The sequence below is a fragment of the Oncorhynchus keta genome, chromosome 24 (genome assembly GCF_023373465.1).
Source record: "Oncorhynchus keta strain PuntledgeMale-10-30-2019 chromosome 24, Oket_V2, whole genome shotgun sequence".
In the NCBI taxonomy this organism is placed as follows: domain Eukaryota; kingdom Metazoa; phylum Chordata; class Actinopteri; order Salmoniformes; family Salmonidae; genus Oncorhynchus; species Oncorhynchus keta.
In genome coordinates, this window is record NC_068444.1 from 5,582,474 (window position 1) to 5,602,606 (window position 20,133).

General features: G+C 40.7%; 1 protein-coding gene across 1 annotated transcript in view; it reads right to left on the reverse strand.

Moving 5' to 3' along the window:
* Nucleotides 1–20,133, reverse strand: part of LOC127911325 (cAMP and cAMP-inhibited cGMP 3',5'-cyclic phosphodiesterase 10A-like) — a 279,068-nt gene that overhangs the window by 19,266 nt on the left and 239,669 nt on the right. The window contains 2 exon segments of the mRNA XM_052477545.1: nucleotides 2,775–2,925; nucleotides 19,112–19,195. Of these exon segments, the coding sequence (XP_052333505.1) occupies nucleotides 2,775–2,925; nucleotides 19,112–19,195 (235 nt within the window).

A 20,133-nucleotide genomic window follows, 5' to 3' on the forward strand; every position in this document is an offset into this window, starting at 1 on the left:
GATAGGGAGAGAGATCAGATAGGGAGAGAGAGATGATGGGGAGAGAGCGGATAGGGGAGAGAGAGAGAGAGGATAGGGAGAGAAAGAGGATAGGGGAGAGAGAGAGAGAGAGAGGATAGGGGAGAGATGAGAGAGGATAGAGGGAGTGAGAGAGGATAGGGGGAGAGAGAGGATAGGGGAGAGAGAGATAGGATAGGGAGAGACAGAGGATAGGGGAGAGAGAGAGAGGATAGTGGGAGAGAGAGAGAGGATGGGGGAGAGAGAGGATAGGGAGAGAGAGAGGATGGGGGAGAGAGAGGAGAGGGGAGAGAGAGCGAGGATAGCGGGGAGAGAGAGAGGATAGCGGGGGGAGAGAGAGGATAGGGGAGAGAGAGAGAGGATAGGGGAGAGCGAGAGAGGATAGGGGGAGAGAGAGAGGAGAGGGGAGAGAGAGAGGAAAGTGGGAGAGAGAGAGGAGAGGGGGAGAGAGAGAGGATGGGGAGAGAGAGAGAGGATAGGGGAGAGAGAGAGGATAGGGGAGAGAGAGGACGGGGAGAGAGAGGATAGGGGAGAGAGAGACAGGGAGAGGATAGGGGAGAGAGGGAGAGGATAGGGGAAGAGAGAGAGAAGATAGGGGGATACGGGAGGAGAGAGAAGATAGGGGGAGAGAGAGAGAGGATATAGGGAGAGAGAGGATAGAGAGAGAGAGAGAGAGAGAGAGAGAGAGAGAGAGAGAGAGAGAGAGAGAGAGAGAGAGAGAGAGAGAGAGAGAGAGAGAGAGAGAGAGAGATAGGAGGAAAGACAGAGGATGAGAGAAAGGGGGGAGAGAGAGGATAGGGGGAGAGAGAGGATAGGGAGAGAGAGAGAGAGAGAGAGAGGATAGGGGGAGAGAGAGGATTGGGGAGAGAGAGAGAGAGAGAGGACAGGGGAGAGAGAGAGGAAAGTGGGAGAGAGAGAGGATAGGGGAGAGAGAGAGGATGGGGAGAGAGAGAGAGGATAGGGGAGAGAGAGAGGATAGGGGAGAGAGAGGACGGGGAGAGAGAGGATAGGGGAGAGAGAGACAGGGAGAGGATAGGGGGAGAGAGGGAGAGGATAGGGGAAGAGAGAGAGAAGATAGGGGGATACGGGAGGAGAGAGAAGATAGGGGGAGAGAGAGAGGATATAGGGAGAGAGAGGATAGGGAGAGAGAGAGCGAGAGAGAGAGAGAGAGAGAGAGAGAGAGAGAGAGAGAGAGAGAGAGAGAGAGAGAGAGAGAGAGAGAGATAGGAGAAAGACAGAGGATGAGAGGAAAGGGGGAGAGAGAGGATAGGGGAGAGAGAGGATAGGGAGAGAGAGAGAGAGAGAGGATAGGGGGGAGAGAGGATTGGGGAGAGAGAGAGAGAGAGAGAGAGGATAGGGGAGAGAGAGAGGAAAGGCAGCAACATGATTTGACCCAACCAGATCATGAGAAAAGTGAAAGCAATTACGCATGGATTGTCATCAACTGATTCTACACAGGGTGAATTCCGTCTCAATTCTAGATATAAACTGACATTCTTTAAAACCTCTTTAGGCTAGGGGGCAGTATTTTAATGTTTGGATGAAAAATGTGCCTAAAGTAAACTGCCTATTTCTCAGGCCTAGAAGCTAGAATATGCATATAATTGGTAGATAGGATAGAAAACACTCTAAAGTTTCCAAAACTGTCAAAATATTGTCTGTGAGTATAACAGAACTGATATTGCAGGCGGAAATCTGAGGAAAATCCATCCGGGAAGTGTTGTTTTTCTGAAACCTTTTCCATTGCAATCCTCCATTTAAAGGGATATTTACCAGGTTCCTTTCCCTATGGCTTCCACAAGGTGTGAACAGTCTTTAGACATAGTTTCAGGCTTTTATTCTGAAAAATGAGCGAGAATGATCACATCGCGTCAGTGGATAGCTAGGTGTCCTCAGACTTGTTCATGCGGGCGCCACTGGAGAGAGGCCTTTTCTCTCTCTCTCCTATTGAAAAGGCTACCGCCCGGTTGAAATATGATCAATTATCTATTGTAAAAACAACCTGAGGATTGATTATAAAAAACATTTGACGTGTTTCTACGAACTTTACGGATACTATTTGGAATTTTTGTCTGCCCGTCGTGACCTGCACGAGCCTGTGGATTTCTGAACAAAACGCGCCAACCAAATGGACGTTTTTGGAAATAAAAATAATCTTTATCGAACAAAACGAGCATTTATTGTGTAGCTGGGAGTGTCATGAGTGCAAACATACGAAGATCATCAAAGGTAAGCGATTCATTGTATTGCTTTATTGACTTTCTTGACCAATCTACTTTGCTGTTTGTAATGTTTTGTCTGCTGAGAGACCTTACATAAACGCTTGGTTTGCTTTCACCGTAAAGCTTTTTTTGAAATCTGACATGCAGGTGGATTAACAACAAGCTAAACTGTGTTTTGGTATATTGCACTTGTGATTTCATGAAAATTAAATATTTGTAGTAATTTAATTTGAATTTGGCGCTCTGCATGTTGACGAAATGATCCCACTAAAGGGATCTGTGCGCCAAGATTAAATGACTGGACCGCAACTTTAATCTTTCTGAACCGGGGAGACAAACAGACAGACAGACAGACAGACAGACAGACAGACAGACAGAGACGGACGGACGGACGGATAGACAGGCAGGCGGGGAGACAAAACAGAGAGACAAACAGGCGAGCAGACAGACAGGCGGGCAGGCAGACAGAGAGACGGATGGACGGACAGACGGACGGACGGACGGACGGACGGACAGACAGACAGAGAGACATACCTCTATCTCAGTGAAGATGCCGGTGGTCTTCTGCAGTATGGCGTACATACAGTGAGCCACGTTCACCGCATGTTTCCAGTTGTGGTAGGGAACACGCCGATAATTCTTCCTCACAGACATTGTGAACCTGCACAACTTCTCCAACTCAAAACTAGAAGGAGGAGGGGGGAAGGGAGAGGATAGGGGTGTGAGAGAGGATGGGGGAGAGAGAGAGGATGGGGAGAGAGAGAGAGGATAGGGGAGAGGAAGGGAGAGGATAGGGGTGAGAGAGAGGATAGGGAAGAGAGAGAGAGGATGGGGAGAGATAGAGGATTGGGGGAGAGGATGGTGAGAGAGATAGAGGATAGGGGAGAGGTAGGGAGAGGATAGGAGAAAGAGAGGGGGAGGGGGGAGAGGTAGGGAGAGGATAGGAGAGAGAGATAGAGAGAGAGACAGCAACATGGTTAGACCCAACCAAAACATGAGAAAAGTGAAAGCATGGATGTCATCAACTGATTCTAAACAGGGAGGGGAGGAGAAAGAGAGCGGGAGAGAAAGAGAGAGAGGATTGGGGGAGAGTTAGGGAGAGGATGGGGAGGTGAGAGAGCGAGAGAAAGAGGGTCTGAGGTCATCTGCCTTTGGTCTAAAGAGCAGGAACGCAGACTTCATCAAAGTAATTAATTACAGACATTGCATCCTACAAGAAACCTGGTATAGAGGAGACGGACCCACTGGTTGCCCTCTAGGTTACAGAGTGCTGGTAGTCCCATCCACTACCAGGTGGGTGGTATAGAGGAGACGGACCCACTGGTTGCCCTCTAGGTTACAGAGTGCTGGTAGTCCCATCCACCACACTACCAGGTGGGTGGTATAGAGGAGACGGACCCACTGGTTGCCCTCTAGGTTACAGAGAGCTGGTAGTCCCATCCACCACACTACCAGGTGGGTGGTATAGAGGAGACGGACCCACTGGTTGCCCTCTAGGTTACAGAGAGCTGGTAGTCCCATCCACCACACTACCAGGTGGGTGGTATAGAGGAGACGGACCCACTGGTTGCCCTCTAGGTTACAGAGAGCTGGTAGTCCCATCCACCACACTACCAGGTGGGTGGTATAGAGGAGACGGACCCACTGGTTGCCCTCTAGGTTACAGAGAGCTGGTAGTCCCATCCACCACACTACCAGGTGGGTGGTATAGAGGAGACGGACCCACTGGTTGCCCTCTAGGTTACAGAGTGCTGGTAGTCCCATCCACCACACTACCAGGTGGGTGGTATAGAGGAGACGGACCCACTGGTTGCCCTCTAGGTTACAGAGTGCTGGTAGTCCCATCCACTACCAGGTGTGAAACAGGGAAGAGCAGACCCACTGGTTTCCCTCTAGGTTACAGAGTGCTGGTAGTCCCATCCACTACCAGGTGTGAAACAGGGAAGAGCAGACCCACTGGTTTCCCTCTAGGTTACAGAGTGCTGGTAGTCCCATCCACCACACTACCAGGTGGGTGGTATAGAGGAGACGGACCCACTGGTTGCCCTCTAGGTTACAGAGTGCTGGTAGTCCCATCCACTACCAGGTGTGAAACAGGGAAGAGTAGACCCACTGGTTTCCCTCTAGGTTACAGAGTGCTGGTAGTCCCATCCACTACCAGGTGTGAAACAGGGAAGAGCAGACCCACTGGTTTCCCTCTAGGTTACAGAGTGCTGGTAGTCCCATCCACCACACTAACAGGTGGGTGGTATAGAGGAGATGGACCCACTGGTTGCCCTCTAGGTTACAGAGTGCTGGTAGTCCCATCCACTACCAGGTGTGAAACAGGGAAGAGCAGACCTAACCCAGACTTTTTTCATTTTTTAAATGTTGTATTTAACCTTTATTTAAGCCGCTAGGCCAGTTGAGAACAAGTTCTCATTTACAACTGCGACCTCGTACCTCAATTACGAGAGGGCTAAGGTTTGAGTAGAGACCAGTACCTCACAGAGGGCTAAGGTTTGAGTAGAGACCAGTACCTCACAGAGGGCTAAGGTTTGAGTAGAGACCAGTACCTCACAGAGAGGGCTAAGGTTTGAGTAGAGACCAGTACCTCACAGAGGGCTAAGGTTTGAGTAGAGACCAGTACCTCACAGAGGGCTAAGGTTTGAGTAGAGACCAGTACCTCACAGAGAGGGCTAAGGTTTGAGTAGAGACCAGTACCTCACAGAGGGCTAAGGTTTGAGTAGAGACCAGTACCTCACAGAGAGGGCTATGGTTTGAGTAGAGACCAGTACCTCACAGAGGGCTAAGGTTTGAGTAGAGACCAGTACCTCACAGAGAGGGCTAAGGTTTGAGTAGAGACCAGTACCTCACAGAGAGGGCTAAGGTTTGAGTAGAGACCAGTACCTCACAGAGGGCTAAGGTTTGAGTAGAGACCAGTACCTCACAGAGGGCTAAGGTTTGAGTAGAGACCAGTACCTCACAGAGAGGGCTAAGGTTTGAGTAGAGACCAGTACCTCACAGAGAGGGCTAAGGTTTGAGTAGAGACCAGTACCTCACAGAGAGGGCTAAGCTTTGAGTAGAGACCAGTACCTCACAGAGAGCTAAGGTTTGAGTAGAGACCAGTACCTCACAGAGAGGGCTAAGGTTTGAGTAGAGACCAGTAGCTCACAGAGGGCTAAGGTTTGAGTAGAGACCAGTACCTCACAGAGAGGGCTAAGGTTTGAGTAGAGACCAGTACCTCACAGAGAGGGCTAAGGTTTGAGTAGAGACCAGTACCTCACAGAGGGCTAAGGTTTGAGTAGAGACCAGTACCTCACAGAGAGGGCTAAGGTTTGAGTAGAGACCAGTACCTCACAGAGAGGGCTACGGTTTGAGTAGAGACCAGTACCTCACAGAGAAGGCTAAGGTTTGAGTAGAGACCAGTACCTCACAGAGAGGGCTAAGGTTTGAGTAGAGACCAGTACCTCACAGAGAGGGCTAAGGTTTGAGTAGAGACCAGTACCTCACAGAGAGGGCTAAGGTTTGAGTAGAGACCAGTACCTCACAGAGAGGGCTAAGGTTTGAGTAGAGACCAGTACCTCACAGAGAGGGCTAAGGTTTGTAGAGACCAGTACCTCACAGAGAGGGCTAAGGTTTGTAGAGACCAGTACCTCACAGAGAGGGCTAAGGTTTGAGTAGAGACTGTTGAGTACATTGTTGAATCTTTTAACCATGCCACATGGTTAAACTCTGAGACTGTCGATACCGACAGAATAAGAAAAAACTTTTTGATACTAATTACTAGTCTGCAGCTAGGAATTCTGTACCATTGAACGCGACAACCGCCGAAACATCTATCAAACAAGAACATTTCTGAATGGTACTCTGAACTATCCATTCTAACCACGGCAGAGAGAGGGCGGACAAACATCTACAAGAACATTTCTGAAATGGTACTCTGAACCATCCATTCTAACCACGGCAGACAGAGGGCGGACAAACATCTACAAGAACATTTCTGAATGGTACTCTGAACTATCCATTCTAACCACGGCAGAGAGAGAGGGTGGACAAACATCTACAAGAACATTTCTGAATGGTACTCTGAACTATCCATTCTAACCACGGCAGAGAGAGAGGGCGGACAAACATCTACAAGAACATTTCTGAAATAGGACTCTGAAGAATCCATTCTAACCACGGCAGACAGAGGGCGGACAAACATCTACAAGAACATTTCTGAATGGTACTCTGAACTATCCATTCTAACCACGGCAGAGAGAGAGGGTGGACAAACATCTACAAGAACATTTCTGAATGGTACTCTGAACTATCCATTCTAACCACGGCAGAGAGAGAGGGCGGACAAACATCTACAAGAACATTTCTGAAATGGTACTCTGAACTATCCATTCTAACCACGGCAGAGAGAGGGCGGACAAACATCTACAAGAACATTTCTGAAATGGTACTCTGAACTATCCATTCTAACCACTGCAGAGAGAGTCGGACAAACATCTACAAGAACATTTCTGAATGGTACTCTGAACTATCCATTCTAACCACTGCAGACAGAGGGCGGACAAACATCTACAAGAACATTTCTGAATGGTACTCTGAACTATCCATTCTAACCACGGCAGAGAGAGGGCGGACAAACATCGACAAGAACATTTCTGAAATGGTACTCTGAACCATCCATTCTAACCACGGCAGACAGAGGGCGGACAAACATCTACAAGAACATTTCTGAATGGTACTCTGAACCATCCATTCTAACCACGGCAGAGAGGGCGGACAAACATCTACAAGAACATTTCTGAAATGGTACTCTGAACTATCCATTCTAACCACGGCCGAGAGAGGGCGGACAAACATATACAAGAACATTTCTGAAATGGTACTCTGAACTATCCATTCTAACCACGGCAGAGAGAGAGGCGGACAAACATATACAAGAACATTTCTGAAATGGTACTGAACTATCCATTCTAACCACAGCAGAGAGGGCGGACAAACATCTACAAGAACATTTCTGAATGGTACTCTGAACTATCCATTCTAACCACGGCAGAGAGAGAGGGTGGACAAACATCTACAAGAACATTTCTGAAATAGGACTCTGAAGAATCCATTCTAACCACGGCAGAGAGAGGGCGGACAAACATCTACAAGAACATTTCTGAATGGTACTCTGAACTATCCATTCTAACCACGGCAGAGAGAGGGCGGACAAACATCTACAAGAACATTTCTGAAATGGTACTCTGAACTATACATTCTAACCACGGCAGAGAGAGAGCGGACAAACATCTACAAGAACATTTCTGAATGGTACTCTGAAGAATCCATTCTAACCACGGCAGAGAGAGGGCGGACAAACATCTACAAGAACATTTCTGAATGGTACTCTGAACTATCCATTCTAACCACTGCAGACAGAGGGCGGACAAACATCTACAAGAACATTTCTGAATGGTACTCTGAACTATCTATTCTAACCACGGCAGAGAGAGGGGCGGACAAACATCTACAAGAACATTTCTGAATGGTACTCTGAACTATCCATTCTAACCACTGCAGAGAGAGGCGGACAAACATCTACAAGAACATTTCTGAAATGGGACTCTGAAGAATCCATTCTAACCATGGCAGAGAGAGGGAGGACAAACATCTACAAGAACATTTCTGAATGGTACTCTGAACTATCCATTCTAACCACGGCAGAGAGAGGGCGGACAAACATCTACAAGAACATTTCTGAATGGTACTCTGAACTATCCATTCTAACCACGGCAGAGAGAGGGCGGACAAACATCTACAAGAACATTTCTGAATGGTACTCTGAACTATCCATTCTAACCACGGCAGAGAGAGGGCGGACAAACATCTACAAGAACATTTCTGAAATGGTACTCTGAAGAATCCATTCTAACCACGAGAGACGATCAGATGAACTCTCCAACAGAAAGACGGACGATTCCAACCGAGATCACGACGACACACTGAGCGTTCATGTGTAAAGGATTAGCATTTCAATTGTTATAATTATTTAAATGCCATTTAGCAGACGCTTTTATCCAAAGCGACTTACAGTCATGTGTGCATACATTCTACATATGGGTGGTCCCGGAATCGAACCCACTACCCTGGCGTTACAAGCACCATGCTCTACCAACTGTGCTACAGAAGGACCAACTCTGTAGTGACTCACATGCGTAATTCCCGCCTTTCTCAGTTGACCCCCATTTCCCTTTGTCCACTGCCGCGATACCAGTTTATCCCACTAGGGAAACTACGCTATCGGTTCCTTTTAACTATATCTACTGTCTGTTTGTTTGTTTATGCATTTCTCTTATTATTTAGTTCGTAAATCAATTATTTAAGACAATTAATGTATGGATGACTCATAGTGAAGACTGGGTTCGTGCAGATAACCAACAATTTACAATGTTTGGAATGAGACTAACGTGAGGCAAAGAATAATTCATTAATTAGAAGACTAATTGATCAGATATTCAAATATCTGAAAGTTATATTAGGAAAATTATAACTTTGTAATCTGAATATTTTCCTTGGTCCCCCGACCTAGTTAATTACATTTACATGATTTAGTTAGTTTAATCACGTAATAATAATTACAGAGAATTTATTTGATTTAATTTTAATTTAATTTATTTTTATTTGATAAAATTAAGTCTTCAGTTGAATGATGCCAAAGACACGACAGGCCATAGTAGCGAAGTAATTACAAATTTAGCAAATTAACACTGGAGTGATAGATGTGCATGTAGAAATACTGGTGTGCAAAAGAGCAGAAAAGTAAATAAAAACAATATGGGGATGAGGTAGGTAGATTGGGTGGGCTATTTACAGATGGGCTGTGTATAGCTGCAGCGATCGGTTAGCTGCTCTGACAGCTGATGCTTAAAGTTAGTGAGGGAAATATAAGTCTCCAACTTCAGTGATTTTTGCAATTTGTTCCAGTCATTCGTCACCTATCCTCAGACCTAACCCAAACTTGTCAAAACAGGAACATTTTACATCTGGCTAGAAATTAATAAGGAAATTATCTCAACAGAGAAAAATATCCTCATGTGTGCTACCTATATCCCTCCAATAGAATCCCCATACTTTAAAGATGACAGCTTCTCCATCCTAGACCGGGAGATCAACAATTTCCAGGCCCAGGGACATGTACTAGTCTGTGGTGACCTAATTGCCAGAACTGGACAAGAACCTGACACCCTCAGCACACAGGGGGACAAAAACCTACCTGGAGGTGACAGCATCCCCTCCCACATATGCCCCCATAGGCACAACTATGACAACATAACCAACCAAAACGGGTCACAACTCCTGCAGCTCTGTCGCACGCTGGGTATGTACATAGTCAATGGTAGGCTTCGAGGGGACTCCTATGGTAGGTACACCTATAGCTCTGTTACATCCTGGGTATGTACATAGTCAATGGTAGGCTTCGAGGGGACTCCTATGGTAGGTACACCTACAGCTCTGTTACATCCTGGGTATGTACATAGTCAATGGTAGGCTTCGAGGGGACTCCTATGGTAGGTACACCTATAGCTCATCTCTTGGCACTAGTACTGTAGACTACTTTATCCCTGACCTCAACCCAGAGTCTCTCAGAGCGTTCACAGTCAGCCCACTGACCTCAACCCAGAGTCTCTCAGAGAGTTCACAGTCAGCCCACTGACCTCAACCCAGAGTCTCTCAGAGCCTTCACAGTCAGCCCACTGACCTCAACCCAGAGTCTCTCAGAGCCTTCAGTCAGCCCACTAACACCCCTATAGGACCACAGCAGAATCACAGTCTACTTAAACAGAGCAATACTCAATCATGAGGCATCAAAGCCAAATTAAGTGAACAATATTAATAAATACTATAGATGGAAGGAATGTAGTGTGGAAACCTAACAAAAAAACTTTTAGTCAACAATAAATTCAATCCCTTTTAGACAACTTCCTGGACAAAATGTTTCACTGTAATAGTGAAGGTGTAAACTTGGCAGTAGAAAACCTAAACAGCCTATTTGACCTCTCAGCTTCCCTATCAAATCTAAAATCTAAAATCTATCAAATAAAAACATTTCAAGCAGACAACCGAAGAAAATTAACAATAATGACAAATGGTTTGATGAAGAATGCAAAAACCTAAGAAAGAAATTGAGAAACCTGTCCAACCAAAAACATAGAGACCCGGAAAACCTGAGTCTTCGCCTTCACTATGGTGAATCACTAAAACAATACAGAAATACACTACGGAAAAGAAGGAACAGCATGTCAGAAATCAGCTCAATGTAATTGAAGAATCCATAGCATCTAACCACTTCTGGGAAAATTGGAAAACACTAAACAAAGAGTTATCTATCCAAAACGGAGACGTACGGATAAACCACTTCTCCAATCTGTTTCTATAACAAAGAACAAAAACATATACATGATCAATTACAAATATTAGAATCAGCTATTAAAGACTACCAGAACCTACTGGATTCTCCAAATACCTTGAATGAGCTATCAGATAAAATAAAAACCCTCCAACCCAAAAAAGGCCTGTGGTGTTAATGGCATCCTCAATGAAATTACAAATATACAGAACAAAAAATTAAAATAGGTTTTTACTTAAACTCTTTAACATCATCCTCAGCTCTGGCATCTTACCCAATATTTGGAACCAAGGACTAATCACTCAAATCCACAAAAGTGGAGACAAATTTGACCTCAATAACTACCGTGGAATATGCGTCAACAGCAACCTTGGAAAAATCCTCTGCATTATTATTAACAGCAGACTTGTACATTTCCTCAATGAAAACAATGTACTGAGCAAATGTCAAATTGGCATTTTACCAAATTACCGTACGACAGACCACGTATTCACCCTGCACATCCTAATTGACAACCAAACAAACCAAAACAAAGGCAAAGTCTTCTCATGGTTTGTTGATTTAAAAATAAGCTTTCGACTCAATTTGGCATGAGGGTCTGCTATACAAATTGATGGAAAGTGGTGTTGGGGTAAAAACATACAACATTATAAAATCCCTGTAGACAAACAACAAGTATGTGGTTATAATTGGCAAAAAACACCATAATTTACAAATTAATTAATTAAAAAAATCCTACAATGTGATTTTCTGATTTTTTTTCATTTTGTCTGTCATAGTTGAAGTGTACCTATGATGAAAATTACAGGCCTCTCTCATCTTTTTAAGTGGGAGAACTTGCACAACTGGTGGCTGACTAAATACTTTTTGCCCCACTATAACAAAGCCATTACATACAGAGAGATGAAGCTGGAGAAGAGTCCTGGGGCTCTGTTCACAAACACACCCCCCACAGGGCCTCAGGCCAGCAACACAATTAGACCCAACCAAATCATGAGAAAACTAAAAGATAATTACTTGACAAATTGGAAAGAATTTACAAAAACGCAGAGCAAACTAGAATGCTATTTGGTCCTAAACAGAGAGTACACCATGGCAGAATCCCTGACCACTGTGACTGACCCAAAATTAAGGAAAGCTTTGACTATGTACAGACTCAGTGAGCAGAGCCTTGCTATTGAGAAAGGCCGTAGGCAGACATGGCTCTAAAGAGAAGACAGGCTATGTGCTCACTGCCCACAAAATGAGGTGGAAACTGAGCTGCACTTCCTAACCTCCTGCCAAATATACGACCACATTAGAGAGACCTATTTCAGATTACACAGACCCACAAAAATCTAAAAACAAACCCAATTTTGATAAACTCCCATATCTACTGGGTGTAATTCCACAGTGTTCCATCACAGCAGCAAGATTTCAGAACCGTTGCCAGTGAAGAAAATAGGGATATTCCTTAACCAGTGAAGAACAAAGTATTGTAAATACAACCAGTTATATTGATATTCCTTAATATACTTGAACTCTAGCAAGAGTAGAGAGAGAGAGTCTATGGTAAATGTATTGTATCTTAGAGGAATAGTAATTTATCCTGTTCTAATGAGGGGTATATATGACTCAGTTAATTTATCTTAGAGTCTATGGGTATATATGACTCAGTTAATTTATCTTAGAGTCTATGGGTATATATGACTCAGTTAATTTATCTTAGAGTCTATGGGTATATATGACTCAGTTAATTTATCTTAGAGTCTATGGGTATATATGACTCAGTTAATTTATCTTAGAGTCTATGGGTATATATGACTCAGTTAATTTATCTTAGAGTCTATGGGTATATATGACTCAGTTAATTTATCTTAGAGTCTATGGGTATATATGACTCAGTTAATTTATCTTAGAGTCTATGGGTATATATGACTCAGTTAATTTATCTTAGAGTCTATGGGTATATATGACTCAGTTAATTTATCTTAGAGTCTATGGGTATATATGGCTCAGTTAATTTATCTTAGAGTCTATGGGTATATGGCTCAGTTAATTTATCTTAGAGTCTATGGGTATATTTGACTCAGTTAATTTATCTTAGAGTCTATGGGTATATATGGCTCAGTTAATTTATCTTAGAGTCTATGGGTATATTTATCTTAGAGTCTATGGGTATATATGACTCAGTTAATTTATCTTAGAGTCTATGGGTATATATGACTCAGTTAATTTATCTTAGAGTCTATGGGTATATATGACTCAGTTAATTTATCTTAGAGTCTATGGGTATATATGACTCAGTTAATTTATCTTAGAGTCTATGGGTATATATGACTCAGTTAATTTATCTTAGAGTCTATGGGACTATATATGACTCAGTTAATTTATCTTAGAGTCTATGGGTATATATGGCTCAGTTAATTTATCTTAGAGTCTATGGGCATATATGGCTCAGTTAATTTATCTTAGAGTCTATGGGTATATATGGCTCAGTTAATTTATCTTAGAGTCTATGGGTATATATGGCTCAGTTAATTTATCTTAGAGTCTATGGGTATATATGGCTCAGTTAATTTATCTTAGAGTCTATGGGTATATATGACTCAGTTAATTTATCTTAGAGTCTATGGGTATATATGACTCAGTTAATTTATCTTAGAGTCTATGGGTATATATGACTCAGTTAATTTATCTTAGAGTCTATGGGTATTAATTTATGGCTCAGTTAATTTATCTTAGAGTCTATGGGTATATATGACTCAGTTAATTTATCTTAGAGTCTATAAGTATATATGGCTCAGTTAATTTATCTAGAGTCTATGGGTATATATGGCTCAGTTAATTTATCTTAGAGTCTATGGGTATATATGGCTCAGTTAATTTATCTTAGAGTCTATGGGTATTATGGCTCAGTTAATTTATCTTAGAGTCTATGGGTATATATGGCTCAGTTAATTTATCTTAGAGTCTATGGGTATATATGGCTCAGTTAATTTATCTTAGAGTCTATGGGTATATATGACTCAGTTAATTTATCTTAGAGTCTATGGGTTATTTATCTTAGAGTCTATGGCTATATGACTCAGTTAATTTATCTTAGAGTCTATGGGTATATATGACTCAGTTAATTTATCTTAGAGTCTATGGGTATATATGACTCAGTTAATTTATCTTAGAGTCTATGGGCATATATGGCTCAGTTAATTTATCTTAGAGTCTATGGGTATATATGGCTCAGTTAATTTATCTTAGAGTCTATGGGTATATATGGCTCAGTTAATTTATCTTAGAGTCTATGGGCATATATGACTCAGTTAATTTATCTTAGAGTCTATGGGTATATATGACTCAGTTAATTTATCTTAGAGTCTATGGGTATATATGACTCAGTTAATTTATCTTAGAGTCTATGGGTTATATGGCTCAGTTAATTTATCTTAGAGTCTATGGGTATATATGGCTTAGAGTCAGTTAATTTATCTTAGAGTCTATATGGGTATATATGGGTATATTGACTCAGTTCATTTATCTTAGAGTCTATGGGTATATATGACTCAGTTAATTTATCTTAGAGTCTATGGGCATATATGGCTCAGTTAATTTATCTTAGAGTCTATGGGTATATATGACTCAGTTAATTTATCTTAGAGTCTATGGGTATATATGACTCAGTTAATTTATCTTAGAGTCTATGGGTATATATGACTCAGTTAATTTATCTTAGAGTCTATGGGTCTATATATGACTCAGTTAATTTATCTTAGAGTCTATGGCATATATGGCTCAGTTAATTTATCTTAGAGTCTATGGGTATATATGACTCATTTATCTTAGAGTCTATGGGTATATATGACTCAGTTAATTTATCTTAGAGTCTATGGGGCTCAGTTAATATCTTTGAGTCTATGGGCAGTTTAATTTATCTTAGAGTCTATGGGTATATATGGCTCAGTTAATTTATCTTAGAGTCTAGAGTCTATGGGTATATATGACTCAGTTAATTTATCTTAGAGTCTATGGGTATATATGACTCAGTTAATTTATCTTAGAGTCTATGGGTATATATGACTCAGTTAATTTATCTTAGAGTCTATGGGTATATGATCAGTTAATTTATCTTAGAGTTATGGGCATTTGACTCTTATCTTAGAGTCTATGGGTATATATGGCTCAGTTAATTTATCTTAGAGTCTATGGGTATATATGGCTCAGTTAATTTATCTTAGAGTCTATGGGTATATATGGCTCAGTTAATTTATCTTAGAGTCTATGGGTATATATGACTCAGTTAATTTATCTTAGAGTCTATGGGTATATGGCTCAGTTAATTTATCTTAGAGTCTATGGGTATATATGACTCAGTTAATTTATCTTAGAGTCTATAAGGTATATGACTCAGTTAATTTATCTTAGAGTCTATGGGTATATATGGCTCAGTTAATTTATCTTAGAGTCTATGGGTATATATGACTCAGTTAATTTATCTTAGAGTCTATGGGTATATATGACTCAGTTAATTTATCTTAGAGTCTATGGGTATATATGACTCAGTTAATTTATCTTAGAGTCTATGGGTATATATGGCTCAGTTAATTTATCTTAGAGTCTATGGGCATATATGACTCAGTTAATTTATCTTAGAGTCTATGGGGTATTATGACTCAGTTAATTTATCTTAGAGTCTATGGGATATATGACTCAGTTAATTTATCTTAGAGTCTATGGGCATATATGGCTCAGTTAATTTATCTTAGAGTCTATGGGTATATATGACTCAGTTAATTTATCTTAGAGTCTATGGGTATATATGGCTCAGTTAATTTATCTTAGAGTCTATGGGTATATATGACTCAGTTAATTTATCTTAGAGTCTATGGGTATATATGACTCAGTTAATTTATCTTAGAGTCTATGGGTATATATGACTCAGTTAATTTATCTTAGAGTCTATGGGTATATATGGCTCAGTTAATTTATCTTAGAGTCTATGGGTATATATGACTCAGTTAATTTATCTTAGAGTCTATGGGTATATATGACTCAAATTTATCTTAGAGTCTATGGGTATATATGACTCAGTTAATTTATCTTAGAGTCTATGGGTATATATGACTCAGTTAATTTATCTTAGAGTCTATGGGTATATATGACTCAGTTAATTTATCTTAGAGTCTATGGGAGTCTATATATGACTCAGTTAATTTATCTTAGAGTCTATGGGTATATGGCTCAGTTAATTTATCTTAGAGTCTATGGGTATATATGATATATGGCTCAGTTAATTTATCTTAGAGTCTATGGGTATATATGACTCAGTTAATTTATCTTAGAGTCTATGGGTATATATGACTCAGTTAATTTATCTTAGAGTCTATGGGTATATATGACTCAGTTAATTTATCTTAGAGTCTATGGGTATATATGGCTCAGTTAATTTATCTTAGAGTCTATGGGTATATATGGCTCAGTTAATTTATCTTAGAGTCTATGGGAGTCTATATATGGCTCAGTTAATTTATCTTAGAGTCTATGGGTATATATGACTCAGTTAATTTATCTTAGAGTCTATGGGTATATATGGCTCAGTTAATTTATCTTAGAGTCTATGGGTATATTATCTTAGAGTCTATGGGTATATATGACTCAGTTAATTTATCTTAGAGTCTATGGGTATATATGACTCAGTTAATTTATCTTAGAGTCTATGGGTATATATGGCTCAGTTAATTTATCTTAGAGTCTATGGGTATATATGACTCAGTTAATTTATCTTAGAGTCTATGGGTATATATGACTCAGTTAATTTATCTTAGAGTCTATGGGTATATATGGCTCAGGGTTATTTGATTTATCTTAGAGTCTATGGGTATATATGACTCAGTTAATTTATCTTAGAGTCTATGGGTATATATGGCTCAGTTAATTTATCTTAGAGTCTATGGGTATATATGACTCAGTTAATTTATCTTAGAGTCTATGGGTATATATGACTCAGTTAATTTATCTTAGAGTCTATGGGTATATATGACCTCTATTTATCTTAGAGTCTATATATGACTCAGTTAATTTATCTTAGAGTCTATGGGTATATATGACTCAGTTAATTTATCTTAGAGTCTATGGTATATATGACTCAGTTAATTTATCTTAGAGTCTATGGGTATATATGACTCAGTTAATTTATCTTAGAGTCTATGGGTTATATCTTAGAGTCTATGACTCAGTTAATTTATCTTAGAGTCTATGGGTATATATGACTCAGTTAATTTATCTTAGAGTCTATGGGTATATATGGCTCAGTTAATTTATCTTAGAGTCTATGGGTATATATGACTCAGTTAATTTATCTTAGAGTCTATGGGTATATATGGCTCAGTTAATTTATCTTAGAGTCTATGGGTATATATGACTCAGTTAATTTATCTTAGAGTCTATGGGTATATATGGCTCAGTTAATTTATCTTAGAGTCTATGGGTATATATGACTCAGTTAATTTATCTTAGAGTCTATGGGTATATATGACTCAGTTAATTTATCTTAGAGTCTATGGGTATATATGACTCAGTTAATTTATCTTAGAGTCTATGGGTATATATGACTCAGTTAATTTATCTTAGAGTCTATGGGTATATATGACTCAGTTAATTTATCTTAGAGTCTATGGGTATATATGACTCAGTTAATTTATCTTAGAGTCTATGGGTATATATGACTCAGTTAATTTATCTTAGAGTCTATGGGTATATATGACTCAGTTAATTTATCTTAGAGTCTATGGGTATATATGACTCAGTTAATTTATCTTAGAGTCTATGGGTATATATGGCTCAGTTAATTTATCTTAGAGTCTATGGGTATATATGGCTCAGTTAATTTATCTTAGAGTCTATGGGTATATATGACTCAGTTAATTTATCTTAGAGTCTATGGGTATATATGACTCAGTTAATTTATCTTAGAGTCTATGGGTATATATGACTCAGTTAATTTATCTTAGAGTCTATGGGTATATATGACTCAGTTAATTTATCTTAGAGTCTATGGGTATATATGGCTTAGAGTCAGTTAATTTATCTTAGAGTCTATGGGTATATATGACTCAGTTAATTTATCTTAGAGTCTATGGGTATATATGACTCAGTTAATTTATCTTAGAGTCTATGGGTATATATGACTCAGTTAATTTATCTTAGAGTCTATGGGTATATATGACTCAGTTAATTTATCTTAGAGTCTATGGGTATATATGACTCAGTTAATTTATCTTAGAGTCTATGGGTATATATGACTCAGTTAATTTATCTTAGAGTCTATGGGGTATATATGACTCAGTTAATTTATCTTAGAGTCTATGGGTATATGACTCAGTTAATTTATCTTAGAGTCTATGGGTATATGACTCAGTTAATTTATCTTAGAGTCTATGGGTATATATGACTCAGTTAATTTATCTTAGAGTCTATGGGTATATATGACTCAGTTAATTTATCTTAGAGTCTAGTTAATTTATCTTAGAGTCTATGGGTATATTTGACTCAGTTAATTTATCTTAGAGTCTATGGGTATATATGACTCAGTTAATTTATCTTAGAGTCTATGGGTATATATGGCTCAGTTAATTTATCTTAGAGTCTATGGGTATATATGACTCAGTTAATTTATCTTAGAGTCTATGGGTATATATGGCTCAGTTAATTTATCTTAGAGTCTATGGGTATATATGGCTCAGTTAATTTATCTTAATTTATCTTAGAGTCTATGGGTATATATGACTCAGTTAATTTATCTTAGAGTCTATGGGTATATATGACTCAGTTAATTTATCTTAGAGTCTATGGGTATATGACCAGTTAATTTATCTTATCTATGGGTATATATGACTCAGTTAATTTATCTTAGAGTCTATGGGTATATATGGCTCAGTTAATTTATCTTAGAGTCTATGGGTATATATGGCTCAGTTAATTTATCTTAGAGTCTATGGGTATATATGACTCAGTTAATTTATCTTAGAGTCTATGGGTATATATGACTCAGTTAATTTATCTTAGAGTCTATGGGTATATATGAGTCTCAGTTAATGTTATCTTAGAGTCTATGGGTATATATGACTCAGTTCATTTATCTTAGAGTCTATGGGTTATATGGCTCAGTTAATTTATCTTAGAGTCTATGGGTATATATGGCTCAGTTAATTTATCTTAGAGTCTATGGGTATATATGACTCAGTTAATTTATCTTAGAGTCTATGGGTATATATGACTCAGTTAATTTATCTTAGAGTCTATGGGTATATATGACTCAGTTAATTTATCTTAGAGTCTATGGGTATATATGACTCAGTTAATTTATCTTAGAGTCTATGGGTATATTTGACTCAGTTAATTTATCTTAGAGTCTATGGGTATATATGACTCAGTTAATTTATCTTAGAGTCTATGGGTATATATGGCTCAGTTAATTTCCCTGATGACAAGCAGCTGTAAAATGTCCCAGAGGACACATACGTACCTGGTCTCTCCACATGAGTTGTGGACCATGTATACAAAGACAGCCGGCCACAGCTCCTCAAACTGACTAATGTCAAAATGAAACCTGGAGAAGGGAGGGAGAGAGGGTAGGAAGGAGAGACAGGGTAGGGGGAGAGACAGGGTAGGAGGGAGAGAGGGTAGGAAGGAGAGACAGGGTAGGGGGGAGAGAGGGCAGGAAAGAGAGACAGGGTAGGGGGAGAGACAGGGTAGGAGGGAGAGAGGGTAGGAAGGAGAGACAGGGTAGGGGGAGAGAGGGTAGGAAGGAGAGACAGGGTAGGGGGAGAGAGGGTAGGAAGGAGAGACAGGGTAGGAGGGAGAGAGGGTAGGGGGAGAGACAGGGTAGGAGGGAGAGAGGGTAGGAAGGAGAGACAGGGTAGGGGGAGAGAGGGTAGGAAAGAGAGACAGGGTAGGGGAGAGACAGGGTAGGAGGGAGAGAGGGTAGGAACGAGAGACAGGGTAGGGGGGAGAGAGGGTAGGAAGGAGAGACAGGGTAGGGGGAGAGAGGGTAGGAAGGAGAGACAGGGTAGGAGGGAGAGAGGGTAGGGGGAGAGACAGGGTAGGAGGGAGAGAGGGTAGGGGGAGAGACAGGGTAGGAGGGAGAGAGGGTATGAGGGAGAGGAGGGAGAGAGGATAGGAGAGACAGGGTAGGAGGGAGAGAGCGTATGAGGGAGAGGAGGGAGAGAGGATAGGAGGGAAAGAGGGTAGGGGGAGAGACAGGGTAGGAGGGAGAGAGGGTGGGAAGGAGAGACAGGGTAGGGGGAGAGAGGGTAGGAAGGAGAGACAGGGTAGGGGGGGGAGAGAGGGTAGGAAAGAGAGACAGGGTAGGGGGAGAGACAGGGTAGGAGGGAGAGAGGGTAGGAAGGAGAGACAGGGTAGGGGGAGAGAGGGTAGGAAGGAGAGACAGGGTAGGGGGAGAGAGGGTAGGAAGGAGAGACAGGGTAGGAGGGAGAGAGGGTAGGGGGAGAGACAGGGTAGGAGGGAGAGAGGGTAGGGGGAGAGACA